This window comes from Furipterus horrens, unplaced genomic scaffold, assembly GCF_987537825.1.
Source record: "Furipterus horrens unplaced genomic scaffold, mFurHor1.1.pri manual_scaffold_3, whole genome shotgun sequence".
Classification (NCBI taxonomy): Eukaryota; Metazoa; Chordata; class Mammalia; order Chiroptera; family Furipteridae; genus Furipterus; species Furipterus horrens.
In genome coordinates, this window is record NW_028327173.1 from 52368982 (window position 1) to 52387783 (window position 18802).

The following is an 18802-nucleotide window of genomic DNA, read 5'->3' on the forward strand; positions in this document are numbered from 1 at the left end:
AAAATAGGACATTAATGAAAAAATGTCTTGCATCAGTGTTTTGGATGCATTTAGAGAAAGGATATAACATGATGGTATTGATAGTTCTTTAGATATCTCTTACTATTCTGACTTCCTAATAATTATGAGAAAATTTATTTTTCTCAATATTTTTCAAGCCAAATATATTTAAATAACATAACTAATAGAAAAAGTACAGTAATGGCTCTTTTTTTTTTTTTAAAGTACCAACCAATACAACTCATTTCCACCAGGTTGGATTAGAAGTTTCACATTTATATTGAGTCAAAAAACACTGTAGGTGAAACCTATGAGAATGAAGAAAACACCGTGTGTCTACAGTGCTTTAGAGATAAGGATACCACAATTTAGAAGGCCGGAGACTAGGACGATATTGGAAACATTTCCATCTGCACATTAAACTGAATTATGATGGGGTATTTGGAATAACTGGTGTTACATAAACCATTTTGACCTATATTTTAACATATACACATTTTGACAGTCAATATGTGATCTTTATCAATAGACCACCTCTTAAAAAACAGCAACATTCATTTCAGACAGCATTTTTCAGGTTTCTTTTTTTCCCTCTGAGGTTATTTTGATAAAAGGTGATGGGACTTACAGTTTACGACAACTTTTACTTTCTTTACATCTGGGAATGACACATCATTTTCTGCACTGCATTCATATTCTCCAGCCTGGTCCCTGGTAATTCCATAAATATCCAAATACTGTCCATTTTCAAAAGGTTTTGCTACAAGGAAAAAAAATACAGCATGTTTAATTGTTGCCGCCTGAAGCTTCATTCAAGTAAAACAACAAACTTATGTATTCCTATTAGATGTTGCTGACATGACAATTCCAAATGAACCTGGGGAATTATAAGAACCTTTGTTCTCCTATGTTCAGAGGAAAATTTAAGAGAAAAAAAGCAGAAACTGAACAAGGGATACTATAACAGCTGTTTCCCCAGAATAGGATATACATGTGTTCTTTTTAATTGATTGTGGTCTCCTAACCTTGTCACACATCAAACAGGGCTCTGCACATTTCTGTAATTGAGTTCAACAACCTCCTAGCAGTGTAGATGAAATTCACTAATATCACCTGGTACATATTGACTTTTATACACTGTATGCTAGCAACTTGACACTTAACCTAACTAAATGTTACTTTTCTTTTGGGGAAATCTCATACTCATTCTCAAGATTTCAAGCCAGATGGTTTGGTAAGTGTATAGAGGTATAATAAACTATTGTCATGTTTCAGTTTCAAAAATTATTAACTTTTTCAAGAGAGACACACTTTCTGTACTATATATAACCCACACAATAAACCTAAAAAAATCTTTATTGCTCTCAAAGTTAAATGGTCATAAAAACATGCTAAATTATCTTTATTTTTAATATTTCAGGGAAAACATACTATTTGACTAAAACTGGCAATAGGTTAAAAATATAAAGACATAATAATAAATGAAAGAACATCCCCAAATGAGTTAGGTTTGGGAAAAATAAAGAGTTCTTTTGAAATAATGGAATTTTTATTGATTTGAAAGCAGAGACTCATAGCAAAGCAAGAATGGACCTATGCAAATTTCAAGAGGCAACACTCTTTGTCCCCCTTGCACAAGCAATCTTTAAAACTCACATTTCAAGGCATACCAAAGAGAACTGAAAAATGAAACAATGATTCCACTAAATTATCTGTTTTCCAAATCAACCTTATGTTTGTTTTCCTCTTACTCTGTCACCAAAAGTATTATGATAATGCATGTTATAAAAGTAGTAAGAAGAATTCATTTTATATGAATTAAAAATTAGTTATAGTAATACAATCTAAAATCCATGTCAATTTAAATGAAAAAAAATTTTTTTCCTGTGGGCTCCGTTGCCTGGGTCTAAATAAATTGCTGCTCTGTCTGCCTTCCAGGTAACTATGACTTTGCTAGTTGCAACCTGGAGTGTTTAGAATACATATAATTAAATCAATTCTCTTTTTTGCTGGCTAATCACAAGTTATAGATAGGGGAGAGTTATATTTCTCAAGTGGTGATTGGTTGATAAGCTATTTACATATGAGAAGTAACTTTAAAAAGCAGTAGTTGTCTTCAAAGTGCACAGTCTTAAATCTGATTTTATAATTATTTTCTTAGTTCATCCCAGTGTTCTTATCTGACTCCAATATACAAAGAAAACATTGATTTTCTATTGTTCCCTTCTATTTCTCTTATTTTCAGCCTTATAATAAAAATATAGTCTTGAATGTATCTATAAAAACTACTAAAATATAGAGAAGACAGAACCCCTATTCACATCCTATAATTTTAAAGTATAACTTGAATTATAAAATAAGGATGATATTAAGTGGAAATTAAAACATGGGAGAACTGATATACCATATCAGCATTTCAATTAAATAACCTATCTGAGCAGAAAAAATAAAGCCAATCACAAGGTAAAATGTCATCGTCGTCGGCAGCCGTCCGTCTCGAGAGACGATGGTGTAGCTTCTTAAGAGTCTATCTGCACCGCCAAGAATGGCTGTGCAGTCCGACTCGGGAGTGACACGGTATCTGTCTCCTCCCGTGTTAAATCGACATCTTGTGATGACACTGGAGTGTCCTCTCCAGTGAAGCTGAAGCTACAGAGCCTGGGCAGGGTGATATGGAGGGTCTGCTGTTGCCCATGCAGCAGACCCCCCCTCTCTTTGCAGCTGAAGGGCCCAAGGGAAAGACGGAGTCAATACAGCTTGGCTTCAGGTGCGCCGCAGGAGTTGCCGGTGTTGACTACAACGTCAAACCGCCTTAGGGATTCCGGCTCCGGATTTTCTGTCGGGGTTTACTCCCTTAGCCTTTCCCCTGAAGAGGTATGCCGCAAGGCAGCGGAGGTTTTTTGGAGTCAGAGTTTTTCTTCTCTGATGTGCCCTGACTGGAAGATCGAACCAGCGACACTTAGCTCGCAGGCCGACGCTCAATCCACTGAGCCAAACCAGCCAGGGGTAAAGGTAAAATGTATATTATTGTGAAACGTTGTAAAAACAAAGTTATTAGAGCTTAACTTACTTTTAATATTAAAATGTTACTTGAGTTTTCCTATTTTTGTGTACTGAAGTTACTCTTAAAATTATGTTCCTCAAAATGCATTTTTTTAAAAAAGTACATATTATACCTGTTCAAATAATCAACTATTATCTAATTCTTAATGAATCATTAAATATGGTGTGTGTGAGTTTATGTTACTTTTTTGCTGTTTAAACATTGGAGATATATATAAGCAATTGCTCTTAAATTATTGAAGGATAGGAAGATGCACACTAGATATGCATGTCTACCAGGAACCATAGTATAAGGACAAGAGGGAGACTACATCCTCTCTCTTAAATGGCTAAAGGGCAGGCTCTGAAAGATTGACAGGAACTACAGTAAGCTGTATGAAAAAAATGTCACCAATATCAGAACCACTATGTCACTTAACTCCAGAGAGCACCTTTCATTTCTGTTGAATATGTGTATTCCAGGGATTCACTACACAATCTACCAAACAATATTTCAGTATCCTTCTCAACTCTATCATAGGACAATGTTCCTATTTCCAACTACCAGAATTAGCAGTAAATGTTTATGCATTTCGTAACTCAACAGCTCTAGAACCAGTGAATAAATGGTATCGCCAACACTATCTGTGATACAAAACTAATCTAAAAACTCTTAGAAAAAATAATAAATTCATAACTAACTTCATTTTCCCCACTGGATCCCTGGTACTGTATGCCAGCCTGTCACTTACGTTCACTATGCATCAGCTATCCCCAAACCTATGCCCTAAGGATTCTCCTGTTTTCACACAGATAGCTCTGTATCCATCGTGGACTCCTCCTGGCTCTCTTCTCAGTCTGATCTCACCAGGCTTCTAAACCCTGAAGTTTTCTAGTTGCCCACAATTGGCGTGGCTGCCTCTGTATTTTGCTGGTGTCTGTTTCCCTAATAGTAATTCTTCATCTCAGTCTTGCAGCCAAGGAAAGCAATCCTCTTTAATACATGGCTGGGTTGCCCTCTTTTCTTATCACCCCCTCACAAGGGGAGAGGATTTGGACATATACATTAAAATGCAAAGGACATTTTAGTTTATGCACTATAACCAACTAATCTCCTCAACTGGAGGGGAGAGACCAGGGCTGAAGGGATATAAGGAGCTAAAGACATGAGGACCATCACCCAAGCTGAGCCTTTAGAATGTTTATGAGGATCTGTCCTACCTTAGGGCCCTCCTTATAAATCTAGATGGAAAAGAAAATCATTGTGAACATTATATAACATGTATCTTTTAGGGTACCAATATAAATAAATGTTGACGAGAGATAAACATATTGTGATATGACATTCCTCTTCTGGTCACAGGTTTTACCGTTGTCTGTGAGTGTGGCAACAGTTTCTGGTTTGTTCATCTCTGTGCCCTTAGCTCTAGCATAATGTCTGAAACATCATACCCTTGGTAAATATTTATTGAATAAACAAGTACATCTATAAATAACTTAATAAAGTTCAATAAAGATAGAGGACAGAGAACCAACTAAACACTTACATTCAAAGAAGTTGCCAATTCTCTTTCAGAGTCATGAAAAGGGGAAAAAGTTATAAAAGAATTCTCATCTTCACTGACATCCTGAAGTAATAGATGATGGCAGTGGTGAAAATAGACTACAGTTTTCATAGATCCTTTGAAAAATTTTAAAGACTAAAAAATCTTTCAATATGATTTGAAGAAAAAAAAAAGGACTTTCTATACTCTAAACAATGGTTTCCTTTTGTGTTTAGTCTCTTCCAGACACAGGTAGACTTTTCTTAAAAACTGAAGAACTGAAGAGATTTCACATTCTTTCAATAATGCCACTACTATCACCATCTTCAAAGAGAAAGCTGAAAAAAATAGGATGTAGCTATGCTTTATGAACTTTCTCTCACAAGATTTATAAGGACATGCCAAAAAGATTTATTTTATGTGGTGGCCACTAAAATCATATCTAGATTTGGCTTCATGATTTGATAAGGGATATGAACCATACTTTATATTACATATAAACAATGTTAGCAACAACATCAAATTTCTACAAGAGTTTCAGAAAAATATTTGACAAAATCAATCTCAATTTTCTTAATTTCCTTCACTAGTTTTTCTCTTAACTCTCTGGCCATTTCCTTTCACCTTTTCACATCCCTCAAATATTGTTTCTGTCTTATGATCTCTTTTTTTCTCACTGAAGACACTGTTTCAGGGCATTGTGGTCATTCATTTACATTTTATTACTATTTATATATTGACACATACCTGATTGATCTACTTAGTGCATATCTATATCTTGAAACTTAAACACATATTCAACTGAAGATCTCCATTTGGGAGATTCACGGTCTCAAAGTCAACACACCAAAACAAAGTACCTTCCCTGCCATACCTGCAACTCTTCCTGTGTTATAAGACTGAATGCTTTGACCATCACCCAGTTGTTGGGGGAGGGGGGGTGCTGGGCGGAGGGGAGCAAAGGGGAAAAAATTGGAACTATTGTAACCATATAATCAATAAAATATACTTAAAAAAAGACACAATCCACAGAACATTGTAGCCCTTATCATACTGCATTTTAAAAAATAAAATAAAAGAAGAGAAAAGAAAAGAAAAAACCTCCACTGATTAGTGCTGGTTAGAAGCAGGACACCTGGAGCTCTCCAATATTGCTGGCAGGAATGTAAAATAGTATGCTCCCTTTGGAAAACTGTTTATAAGTTTCTCATAAAATTAAACATGCATTTGCAATATTACCTAGCAATCTCACTCCTAGAGAAATAAAAACTTACATTTATACAAAAATCTGTATATAAATGTTTATATTCACTTTATTGATAAGAACTAAAACTGGAAACAACCCAAATGCCCTTTAATCAATGAATGAATAAACAAATTGTGGTACATCCAGATAATGAAATAACACTGGCCAATAAAATCATTAATATAGGCATAACATAAATGAATCTCAAATACATGTTACTAAATGAAAGAAAGTATACCCAAAAGGCTACTTATGTGACATTCTGGAAAGAGCAAAACTATAGAGGTAAAGAATAGGTCAGTTTTCTGTCCAGGGTTGGGGAGGGGAGGCTGGTTGACTGCAAAAGAGCAGCATAGGAAATTAATTCTTAGAGTGATGAAACTGTTCTGTATGTTGATGTGATGGTGGACATAAGGATGTGTTTGTCAAAATCCATAGAGCTTTACACTACAGATAGAAATTATTTACTTTACATAAATTTAAAGACAAAACATATGTGTATACTACTTCACAGCCACTAAAATGGCCACAATTTAAAAGATTTAAATAACAAGTGTAAGACAGAAGATGGAGTGCTCAGCACAGCTCTCTCCTAAGAATGCAAATCCCTTCCTGATCCTTTCAGTTCTATAGGAAGAAATTTTAGGAGTATTCTAATTGGTTCTTGGCCAATCACATTTTAGCAGTTCCATAGAAGTAATGTGAATTACTATGTGATTTGCTATATGATGCCTTAGGATTTCAGCTGAAGGCCTCACTTTAGCATCCTATTATATATATTAGCTTTGTGAGCCAGGGCTCTCTGTGAATTACACTCTCTGTACTCCAGGGCCTGGTTAGAGAGTAGAACTTCGACTTCTCTGGTTTTTAATTATTATCACAATTTAATGTAGAGAAAAAGACTTTATATAAAATTTTATGAAGAAAATTTATTTATTTCTTCAGCTATTTAATTTTTTTAAAATTTCAGAATTATCCACAAAACTGTTCCCTTTTACTACCATATTTTGGTTTGTATTAAAATTCCCTTTACTGGACTTCCACTGAGGGACATAATAAGAAAAGCCATATGGAATTTTTATTACACTTTTATCACAAAAGTTATTGCAGTCCTATTGCTGTAATTAATGTGTCTTCTTACTATAGGCCCATAAGAGAAATTCTTTGTGCATCTTAGGACCATGAAAGGCTCTACCTTTGACATGCTAATTTTCTTTGATAGTATGATCCATGATCTTATAAACCACCCCCCATCACCCCACCAGGGCAATAGAAAATTTAAAGCCAAGATAAAGAAAAATATACTTTTGTTGTTTCTATACCTAGTGGTATTTTGAGGATCATTAAGTAATATATGATAGATCAGGACATCATAAATAAGATTATAAAGCAAAACTATTTGGAAAATACCTATATTACATGTAATGGTAATGGAGGAGAAATGTGTTAAAATCAAATAGATGGTTTCCTATTGGATCGTGCTTTGTTTACAGGCAGAAATATTTGCTGAGCGGACAGAAAAGAAGCATGGTGTCTAATATGAAGGGAGACTCCACAAATGGAATTTATAAAAAATGATGTATTTACTCTTACATGTTTAAACTTTAGTCACCTTCGAAGTACTCTGTTTGATGCAATACCCCTATTGAGACTTTTTTCCCACTGCTCAAAACACTCTTTGACCTCATGGATTTTTATGTCTTTTAGTGTTTCTGCCATTTTTTGTTTCACTTCTTTCATATTAAAAAAAACATTTCCTTTTGAGGACTTTTTTTCATCCAGGGAAACAACAACAATAATAAACAATGTTGCTTGGGGCAAGATCCATGAATAGGGAGGGTAGGGCATGGGTGGTCATGCTGCTGGTGGTCAAAAACTGCTGAGCACGCAGGGCAGTGTGAACAGGTGCACTTTAAATCACCCATCATGAAATGGGATGATGTGCTGAAAGAATCTTCAAAAAACATTCACTGAAGCCAAACACAGCTTATCACAACAATGCCAGTTGGTAGTCTGGGTTCTTAGAACACCTACCAAGTGAGGGAGGCCTCTAAAGGTCATTTAGCATGTTGAGAGAGTAGTAGTTAACTCAAAATGTGTTTATATGGAAAGTTTTGAGAAATGTGGTCCTTTACAAAAAGAAGAAAAAGAGAGATTATTTTATAACAATAATAGAGAAAATAAAATTAGAAACATGGGCTTCAGCCTAGATTCACTGGGTTTCGTGTGATTTGGGGAAACATTTTAAACCTTTCTAGGAATCAGTTTTCTCATATGAACAATGAAAACAATACTAATGTCATAGGACTATTATAAGCATTAAATGTGAGAATACACATAATGTGTAAAATCCCAATAAAATAAAAATTTGTATTGATAAAAATTTATTAATAAAAATAACATTGAAATTATGACATGTGGTTTACTGCCTATAGTATTTGTATTTAAGAGGTAATAATTGTGTTGTAAGATCTCATAACATTTGATTTTGTTAACCAAAACCTACAGAGCTAGGGAAGCAGATTAGTAGTTTGATGTGGAAGAAAAAACACAGATGCTTATTGTTATCAGGTAGGGATGCTATTCACTCAATATTGCTCTAACAGATTCCTTTTACCTGCCATCACCCTTTTTGGGTTTTGTGGCTGTTTTTCTGGCCTCTCTACATTTCGTGGTCTGAGACTCAATTTTTTTCTGTAAAATTAGTCACTTAATCTGTAATGGCAATTTTAGTTATTTAGATAACACATTGTACATTGTATTGGGGAAGAATTTCTCCCTCCTCCTCCCTTCCTGCTCTGTCCCTAACACACACACCTTGCTCAAGAGGCATAAATTATAATAAGAAAGTGCCTGCAGAGAGAGAAACCGGCTGTTACTGTTTATATGCTTGTTTGCAGTTAAGTTCTGTTCAGACCAGGTTGAATCCATTACTAGCAATGTAATATTTACTGTCTCTCTGAACAAAGCCATATGTTATTGGTCTGCACTATGTGAAGCTTCTATTATGTTCTATTTGAAAATATTGTAACTTATCTGAAAGCACTAGTCTACATTTGCTCTAGACTAATAAAGTTATCTTCTCCAAGTAACAGTAGTTTCAGTTATAGATGGTTCAACTGGGTATAAGAAAATATTATTTACACTTCCCCTATGCTTATAACTCACTCTATGGCTTTAAATGTCTCTTGGCATATTTGTTTCTTATTTTTGCATATGCAAAATAGAAATTGTTTTGTTCCTAGTGTTACTTTTCTTGTTTTAACCCTAGTCAGAGATGTTCCTCTTCATGGTCATTTGAAATAACCCAGTGCCTACATAGATCTGTAGAGCTGATCTTAATTATATACAAAAACATTTAAGTGACAGTTAATATCTAACAGTGCTTTGGTTTAAGAAAAAGATATAATCCTTCAATAAGTAATTTTTTACTAACTGCTGAATGTTATGGGCCAAATTGAGCAATCCTAAAATTCATATGCAGAAGTTGTAATCTCTGGTGTTACAGAATGTGATCATGTTTTCAGATATGATTGTTAATTAAGTTAAAATGATGCCATCATGGTGGGCCTTAACCAGTATGGCTGGTGTCCTTAACAAAAAGAGGGTATGTGGGCACCAACTCGAACAGAGGAGATTATGTGAAGACACAGGGAGAAGACGGCAATCCACAAGTCAGGGAGAGAGCCTTTTCTCATAGCCTGTAGAGGGAACCAGTTTGTCAGCATATTGATCTTGGACTTTTAGCCTCTAGAGCTGTGAGAATATACATGCCTGTTGTTTCAGCCACCCAGTCAGAGGTACATTGTTATTGTAGTCCTAGTAAACTAGTACAGATGCTATGTGAAGACAGTAAAGGCAAATACTGTACATTAGAACACATTCCTTATATTTAAAATACCTGAAATTTGATATATTGCCTCTTATTATCTGTTGATTTTTGTATTCTATGTCACTGAAAGAATAATAGAATAAAACAAGAATAAATTTACTAAGTAATGAGTTGCCTGGTCTTTCCAAAGTTTCACTAGTAATGCACCTTATCCCCCTCCCCATATATTCAATATATTGTGCCCTCTTCTTGGTGGAACTGGAACTGATATCTAAATTGGAGCCAACACTACTATTATTATCATCACATGCTAGCAGTAATAGAAAAATCTTCCATCGTTATTACATTCTCAGATCTTTCAAACATTTCTAGACAGACTAGATAGATCCAACTATTTCAAGAGCAAAACAAGAAAGAGAGAAACTTTAGACCATTTAGAATTAAAAACAATTGTTTACAAATATAATTTTATGAACTCATAAAGAAGCATGTATTCAAAATGATAGCTATTTCACCTACAGTGCCTGTTCACTAAGAAAAAGAAAGCTAACATGAAAAGGCAGTTGTGATAAAAAGTATACAATTGAATATAATCATTCTTTTTTGAATAGATATTACTTTATTATTACAAGAGGAAATAAGAAAATGACAATGATATTGAAGAAACAGATGAATACAGAGATGATAGATATCCAACAGCAATTAAAATTTTAAACAAGTAAAGCAAGTATTTCCATTTTACAATATTGTGACAGTAAACAAAGAAATATATTGTGATATAAAATAGATGGCAGAGATATGTTGGTTCAATAAAAGTGATACAATCTATAGACTCTATCAATGCCACCACTATGCAACGGGACGGAAAAAAAAGCAAAATCTTTTGTAGCCATAATTGTCTTTCTCTATATAATTGAAACAGAAGCAGTGTACAAATAATCAACACATATGCATGGCTGATGTGATATAATGTGTATCAGAATCTTTGCCAACTATCTCGACTAGTGGCTTTTCTTGTGCCTAAAATTCCTGTCATCATTAATTATTATTTTTTTAGTTAAAGGCATTTTTCCCTAGAAAATCTTGCTGAAAATGTAAATGTATTATCTAAAAAGTAAAACATATAAACCTAGTAGTACCCTACTGAAGTCCTAGCTCTACCACTCTGTGAGCCAAAGAGAATTATTTGATTTATTTTCCAACAACATGATTTCTCTCTTTGATAAATTTGTCATACCAAAGTGGCTACTAAGGAGAAAAAAACATAATGGACAAAAGAGTAGAACTAAGTATTTTATGTGGGTTTTTAGAGAAATGCTTTATGACCTCCAAACTTTCAGTTTCATCATAATCGGCCCAAATGTGCTCACCATTATTCACATTTATTCATGTTCACAATTATTCACCGTTATTCACATTATATTGGGGCATATTTCTTAACCACTCTGAATCTGGAATCATCCTTTTATTTTATTAAAAATTGTATTTATTTATTTATTTTTAGAGAGAGGGGAAGGGAGGGAGAAAGAGAGGAAGAGAAACATCAATGTGTGGTTGCCATCTCATGCTTCCCCAACTGGGGACCTGGCCTGCAACCCAGGCATGTGCCCTGACTGAGAATTAAACTGGTGACCCTTTGGTTTGCAGGCCAGAGCTCAATCCACGGAGCCACATCAGCCATGACTGGATCATCCTTTAAACCAGGCTATGTCTACCTCCCTCACAGGGGTTGTTATGCACATTAAGAAGGATAATATATGCAAAATGTCGGGAAGTAATAGGTTCTCAATAACTATTAACTACTGCTTCCTCTATGTTATTTCCCTACAGGAAATCAACAGTTAAAACTATTACTTTTACTTGGAACAAGGAGGCAAATTGTTATTTCTCTAGAGAAAACATTAGCTAGCATTGCAATATCCTTTCAAATATAACAGGTGGAAGAAAGTCAGATTAGATAAGTGTTAATGTATTTATGGCACAGCAGAGCAAAACTCAGATGTGCAATGTGTTTGCACATTTAAACACAAATCATTGACCCTGCCAGAGATTTAGGCAAGTCAATTTATTTCATGAGCTATGAAAAGAATCTTACTCAAAAATGGTGTGAGCTTGGCAATCTTCCTTCCCAGGAGATTTCTGGTATTCACACCACTTTTCTTTCTTTAAACTTGTTGAATGTTGATTTCCCTGTCCTTTAGTTTCAAATCACACTCTGAGAAAACATTTCTTTAGCTGATGATGGTGGTCAGTTGCATAAATATTCAACAAATACTTATATAATAAATTTATATTGCCTTTGCAGGAAAACGTGCGTGTTATTCAGTCCTTCAGTAAATACTATTGACAAAACATCCTATACCAGTCATTACTTTAAAAGCTAGGAATGTAAGCATGTATAACACACCTAATGCCCTTGTTCCCATCACTTTCAGTCTGTCAAAGAATAAAAAATAAATGAAAGAAAAATATAAACTCTGACTTCCAGCCAAGATTGAGGTGTAGACAGACATGCTGTGTCTCCCTCCACATAGAAGAAGGAATACAACTACCTCAAAACTAGAAACAACCAGAAATTTCAGATTATCAAACTGCATGGAAGTCCATAAAACAGAGATATAAAGAAGAAATATTCACCCAGACAGGTAGGAGTGGCGGAGCTGGGGTGGAGAGGATGCGGTGTGGTAACGGCAGCAGCGGCAGCAGGCTGCTGGAAAGTGCAGTCACACATTTTTAAAGTCAGCAGGGACACCTGGGAAGCATTCCCAGCTCCTCACTGGACCTAACAGCTCATGGTCCTAGTACCAGGGAAAATCAAGCCTCATTGCTTCTGACTATGCAGATCAGTGGGGGTTGGGATGGAGAAAGAAACTACTGGTCTCAGCAGAGGGTGCTTGTTTAAAGGGCCCCCATGGTCCTAGAACATACACAGACACACCCACTCTGGGAATGATGACCAGGGCAACAGCTAGAGGGACGCAAATCCAGCGTGGAAGTGAAAGAGGTGCTGGAAAAGGGGTGAGTGCTGGGCAGGCGGCATTGTTCCCTCTTAGACCCCTCCCCCACATACAGCACACAACATGGTGAAACAGGTCGCCCTGTACTGATGAATCCCTAAGGCTCCACCCCTTACAACTTAACAGGAGCGACAACTCTACCTGGGACTCAGAGGCAAACAAACATGGGAACCTGTCAGAATGAGGAGACAGAGAAGTATGGCTCAAATGGGGAAAAGAATCAAGGTTCCAGTGGGAGAACTAAGCGATGAGGAGATAGCCAACCTAACAGATGTAGAATTCAAAACACTGGTGATGAAGATGCTCACAGGCTTGACAATATGCTTAAGTATGGCAAGTGAATAAGAGAAGAAGTGAAGGCTATGCTAAGTTAAATGAAGGAAAATCCACACAAAACCAATGGTGAAAGGAAGGAAACCGGGGTTCAAATTCATGATTTGGAACATAAGGAAACAAAAACAAAACAGTCAATCAGTGCAGAATGAGGAAGCAAGAATTGAAAAATATGAGGGAAACTTCCCAAATTCTGCAAAAGAGATGGACATATATAGGTCCAGGAAGCACGGAGGGTCCTGGGGGAGCTGGACCCAGAGGAGACCACACCAGGACACATCATGACTGAGATGCCAAAGGTGAAAGATAAAGACAGAGTCCTGGGGGCATCAAGAGAGAGGCAGAGAGTTGCTTACAGGGGGGTGCCTATAGGACTATCAGCTGATTTCTCAGAGGACACTTTGCAGGCAAGAAGGGACTGGCAAGCCATATTTAATGTAATGAAAAGCAACCTACAACCAAGATTACTCTATCTAGCAAAGTTATTATTTAGAATGGAAGGACAGATGAAGTGCTTCCCAGACAAAGTAAAGCGAAAAATATTTATCATCACCAAGCCATTGTTATATGAAATGTCAAAGGGACTTACTTAAGAAAAGAAGATCAAAACTATGAACACTAAAATACAACAAACTCATAACTATCAACAACTGAATCTAAAAAGTAAAAATCAAAATCCAACTAAGCAAACCAGAATAGGAACAAAATCATAGGTATGGGGATCATTTGGAGGGTTATCAGCTGGGAGGGGGGAGGGGGAGAAATGGGGAAATGGTGCAAGGACTAAGAAGCATAATCAGTTGGTACAAAATAGACAGGGTGAAGTTAAGAATAATATAATAAAGGGCGAACCAAAAAAACTTATATGCACGACCCATGGACATGAACTAAGGGGGGTGGGATTGCTGGAGGGAAGGTGGGTACTGGGCAGAGGGGAGAAAAGGGGAAAAATATTTGGAACTACTAACAACATTTAATAAAATATAATTAAAAAAAAGAAAAATGTAAACACAAAAGAGAATACCAGATAATTATACACAATGGGCAAGTTTTATGAAAATTGGCAGTATTGATATTTTAGCCATATGATTTTTGTGTGGGTGCTGTTCTGTACACTATACAATGTTTAGCATCTCTCTGGCTTCTACTCACTAGATGCTAGTACAGTCATTCCCATCTCAAAACCTTTCCCACACATTTCCAAATGTCCCTTAGGGGGACCATATTGGTGTCTCCAGTTGAGAACTAATAAAGTAATGTGAGAAGAAAAAGAATGAGTCAATAGTCACTGGATGAGCAGGATTTGATGATCACAAAAGGCCCTTTTAGCTGAGCTCCCAGTGTCATGGAAGAGCCATCATGTAAAGACTTGAGAGTGAATGATCCAGTCAAAGAAAATAGTGCAATGGCTCCAAGGCAGGAACAAGTGTGGCAAGTTTGAGAAACAGAAAGACCAGTAAGAGGAAAAGAGGTGTGACAGGAGTGTGAAAAAGTCGGTTCATATATGGTTTTCCACCAGATAAAGGAGTTTTATTTTATCCTAAATGTAATGAGATGTTATTGAGAATTTTCATCAATGAAGTAGTATGACCTGCCTTATGTTTTGAAACAATCACTCTGGGTTCTGTCTGGAGAATGAACTGAGGAAGTATAAACAGAAAATGGAAGACTAATTCAGAGGCAATACTGCAGAAACAGTAAAATGGTGACAGTCTCAATGATCTGCAAATATATGTTCACTCTCAGGAAGCAATAATTGACATTTACCTATTGCACATGCTTCTTTTCTTCCCAAACCCTGCTTGGTGCATAGGCCGCTTCCTCTCTTTCCTATCCCCAGAAATACAGTACATATTCCTATTTCATCAATACAATATACACCATTAATTATTTTATTAATTCATTTATGTATTTATTTATTTAATAAATTGATTTATGTACTGGATGAAATTAAGCCACATTAAGGGATGTTAGAGATAAAACATGATCTCTGTCATTAAAAGTGAAGTTTTCACTGAGAATTTTGTTTCATATGATAATACATTATGTTCACAATTTTTGTTTTTTACAGTCAGAATGATCTTTTAGATTGTTCTCATTTTTGTCTGTATGACAACAAGGAATATGGGAATAAATAAATGACCATTAGAGTTAGAGATGTTTGTTGTTTTCTTAACCCAGGGACAAGCCCTTCTAACATTGCTTGAATTATTTATTATCTAAAAAACATAAAACCTATATATTTTGCAATGTTTTTTGTAGATTAGAAGAAAAAAATTTGGCCATTTAATGCATATTTTGATTTTCTTTGTAACAGTTTCACTTAGATAATACTGACATACAATAAAATATAACTACATTTAACTACAATTTTATGTTTTAACACATGAATACAACCACTAAACTATCACCATGATCAACATGATGAACATAACCATTGTCCTCAGTAGTTGCCTCATGCATCTTCGCCATCCCTCCTTCTTGCTCTGCCCTGCACTTCACATCCAGGCAACACTGTTTCTCCTCTCATCATACATCAGTTTGTATTTCCTAATGTTTTTACATAATTAGAATAACACTTTTCCTTACATAGTTTCTGACATAAAATCTGCTGTCATAGTTTTTGATATAAAATCTGCTGCCATTCTTACATTTGTTCCACTATATTGTGTCTACTTTCTCTGGCTGCTATTAAGATTGTTCCCAATTTGCCCTGTTTTTTTCGCAATTAGTTTGTGATGTGCCTTGTTGTAGTTGTTTTTTTTTTCTCCTTCCATCTTTCTTGGGCTTGGATTGCATTGAACATATTTGGCCTTGGTATATAGAAAGATATTTGGGGTCCTTGTCCCCAGTTACTGGCCCAGAACTTCTAAAATGCTTGGTATTTCCTGAGTGACAGGAAAAATAGAAATAGCCTTTTTTCTAATGAAGTGCCTTTGGTGGGCCCTTGACTCTCTTGAGGGTAGAAGTTGGTCATCAGAAAGTCTAAACACTGATAAGAATTTGGAACTTTCAAGCTCTCCCCTCACCCAACTTCCAGGGAGGAAATAGAGGCTAAAGATTGAGTTAATTACTAGTGGCCAATAATTTAATCAATCGTGCCTATATAATAAAACTTTCATTATGAAAACCTAAATGATGGGGGTCAGAGAGCTTCTGCATTAGTGAATGCATCCATATGCCGGGGGGTGGGGTGGGGGGGTTGTGCTTTGCAACTTTATGGGGACAGAAGCTTCTGGACTTTGCTACATATATCTCTTCATCTGGCTGTTTATTTGTAGCTTGTATAATAAGCCAGTACACATAAGTAAAGTTCCTTTCAAAGTTTACAAGCTGTTCAAGCAAATTATTGAATCTGGGAAAATCACAGAAATTCTTAATTTATAGCAGGCCATTCAGAAGTACTGGTGGCCTCAGGCTTGATTAGCATATGAAGTGAGGGTTAGTCTTGTGAAACAGAGCCCTTAACTTGCGGGTATGATGCTAACTTCAAGTAGATAAAATTTCAGGAAGATCATGTCAGAATTGATTTGAATATTTGGGCATTCACTCATAGCATTGGAGAAGTTGTTGTTGGAAAAGACACCACTTATTTGGTGTCAGGCAGGAAAAAATTCTCATTAGGTTTACAGTTTCCATCATAAGGTCCTCAATCTCTTAACTTATTCCTCTCTCCTACTATTTGGAGACTATGGTTACACAGTTTGAAGTTGTTCCACTGCTTACTGATCTTATATGTTCACTTAAAATTATTTTCTTTGTTTGATCATAGATTGCTCTTATGGCTATATATTAAAGTTTATTAATATTTTCTTATAAAATGTAATCTACCTTTAATTGCATTCAGAGAATTTTTCACATCATACATTATAGTTTTCATCTTTAAAATTTTATTTAGGATCTTTCAGATAGATAGAGAGATGATGGATAGACAGAAAAATAGATATTCCATACCTCTACTTAATTATATATATGAAATACAGGTATGAAAACTGTTTTAATGCCTTATCTACTAATTCTAACATCTGTGTCAGTTTGGGATCAGTTTTTATAATTTCATGAAATTAGTAATTTTATTATAGGTTGTATTTTTCTGCTTATATGCATGCCTGCTAATTTTTCTTTGGGTTATATACATTGCCAATTTTATTTGATTGATCATTGGATACTTTTGTATTCCTATGGTTCTTGAGCCTTGCTCTTGTGTGCACTTAAGTAACTTGAAAACAGCTTAATCTTTTCCACTTTTACTTTTAATATTTTCAAGTTGGGACCAGCACAGTACTCAATCTAGGGATAATTATCTCCCACTACTTTAGACACTATTGCTTTCCATTGTTTCCACACTCTGCAGCTTCTTCACATATATGTGCTAAATGTGCTAATAGCCATGCCAAGACATTCTACAGATCTCCAGGGTTCTTGTTCTTTCTTCTCCCTCTTCTTGCCCCTTTCCCTCTTCTTTCCTCTCTCCCTACCTTTCTTTCCACCTTTTTACTTTATGGCAGGCTGTCCTGTGGCGTCTAACCACATGTTGTTTTCCCTGGACTAAAGCTTCATCTTCTCATCTCAGTGTGTGGGCCAGGCTCTGCTTGGGTTTTATCTCTCTGGACTGTAGCCTGGTTACTCTCTGAAAGCAGTAAGCTGGAGTAACTACAGCTTTCCTTCTTTATTTTCTGTCTCCGAGAATTCATTGTTCCCCATTACTCAACGTTCATTATCTTCCAAGCAATTGTTTCATATATTTTGCCATTTTCTTGTGTGTCATCAGGGAGAAGAAATCTGGTCTCTATTATTCCTTGGCTGAAAATGAAAGTCAAGATGCTTTCAAAATATCTGGTCCACAAAACGATCTCAGCAATAATAACAGCTAAAATGTACTATATTTGGTAGTATAGGTATTTAAGAACCTATCCTAGGTCCTTTATGTACATGGTATTTTCTCTCCATGACCCTCTTCACATCACTTATTCATTGGGAAGTTTTATGATTATACTCCATTCACATTGATAGTTATTTGAGTATAGCCTTGGGATTTAAATCTCATGCATGCTGATGAAGGTTAAGAAAATGGGTTAGCTACTTATCACCAGTTAATTCTGTGGTCCTTTTTACTTTTCTATGTAATCTTTTGTTAAGAGCATGTAGTTTCATCACAAGTGAAGGGAACTTTAAGATGAATCATTTTCTATTTTAAATAGCTGTATCTTCAAGTTAAAAAACCTGTTCAAGATATAATGTTAGCTTTTTGCTCTAGAGAATTTATTTCCAGGGTCCACCCTCAGAAAATCTCTGCAGGCAGGGCTTTTGTTCTTATTGTTATTATTCTCTTTGAGAATACCCTGAGAGATCTAAATCTGCCTTACTTCCCTTCTTTTTTTCTTCCTTGATACACCTCTTTATACATCTCAGATTATGGCACAGTTTCTACAATTTATTCTGAAGTTCAATTAGGATAATATTCTATGTCAAATGAGGTCAGTATCACTGCTTCTCCTCAGTGATGGAAGAATTGACTTATCTGCTCCACATCTCTTTACTTCCATATTTGTCTTTGTGTCTGTCACAAGTTGGTTGAAAAAACAAACAAACAGATTAATGAATATGCTATCATCAGGAAATGGACATGTCCTGAAGAACTGAGCAAAGATAGCTTCTTACTACTGACACCCATAAAGGATGTTGAATGACAAATTGCTGCTCTTGTGAGTTATTGGAGTTAGTTTAGAAAACTTTAAAAGTACTGACATGATCCTTATTTAGAGTACAGCTGTTACTGTCAAGTATT

At 35.6% G+C, this 18802-nt stretch overlaps 1 protein-coding gene across 1 annotated transcript in view; it reads right to left on the minus strand.

The window, feature by feature from the left end:
- Window positions 1-18802, minus strand: part of NEGR1 (neuronal growth regulator 1) — an 857364-nt gene that overhangs the window by 286016 nt on the left and 552546 nt on the right. The window contains exon 4 of the mRNA XM_090271677.1: window positions 629-760. Coding sequence (XP_090127803.1) covers window positions 629-760 — 132 coding nt within the window. The remainder of the gene's footprint in view (window positions 1-628; window positions 761-18802) is intronic.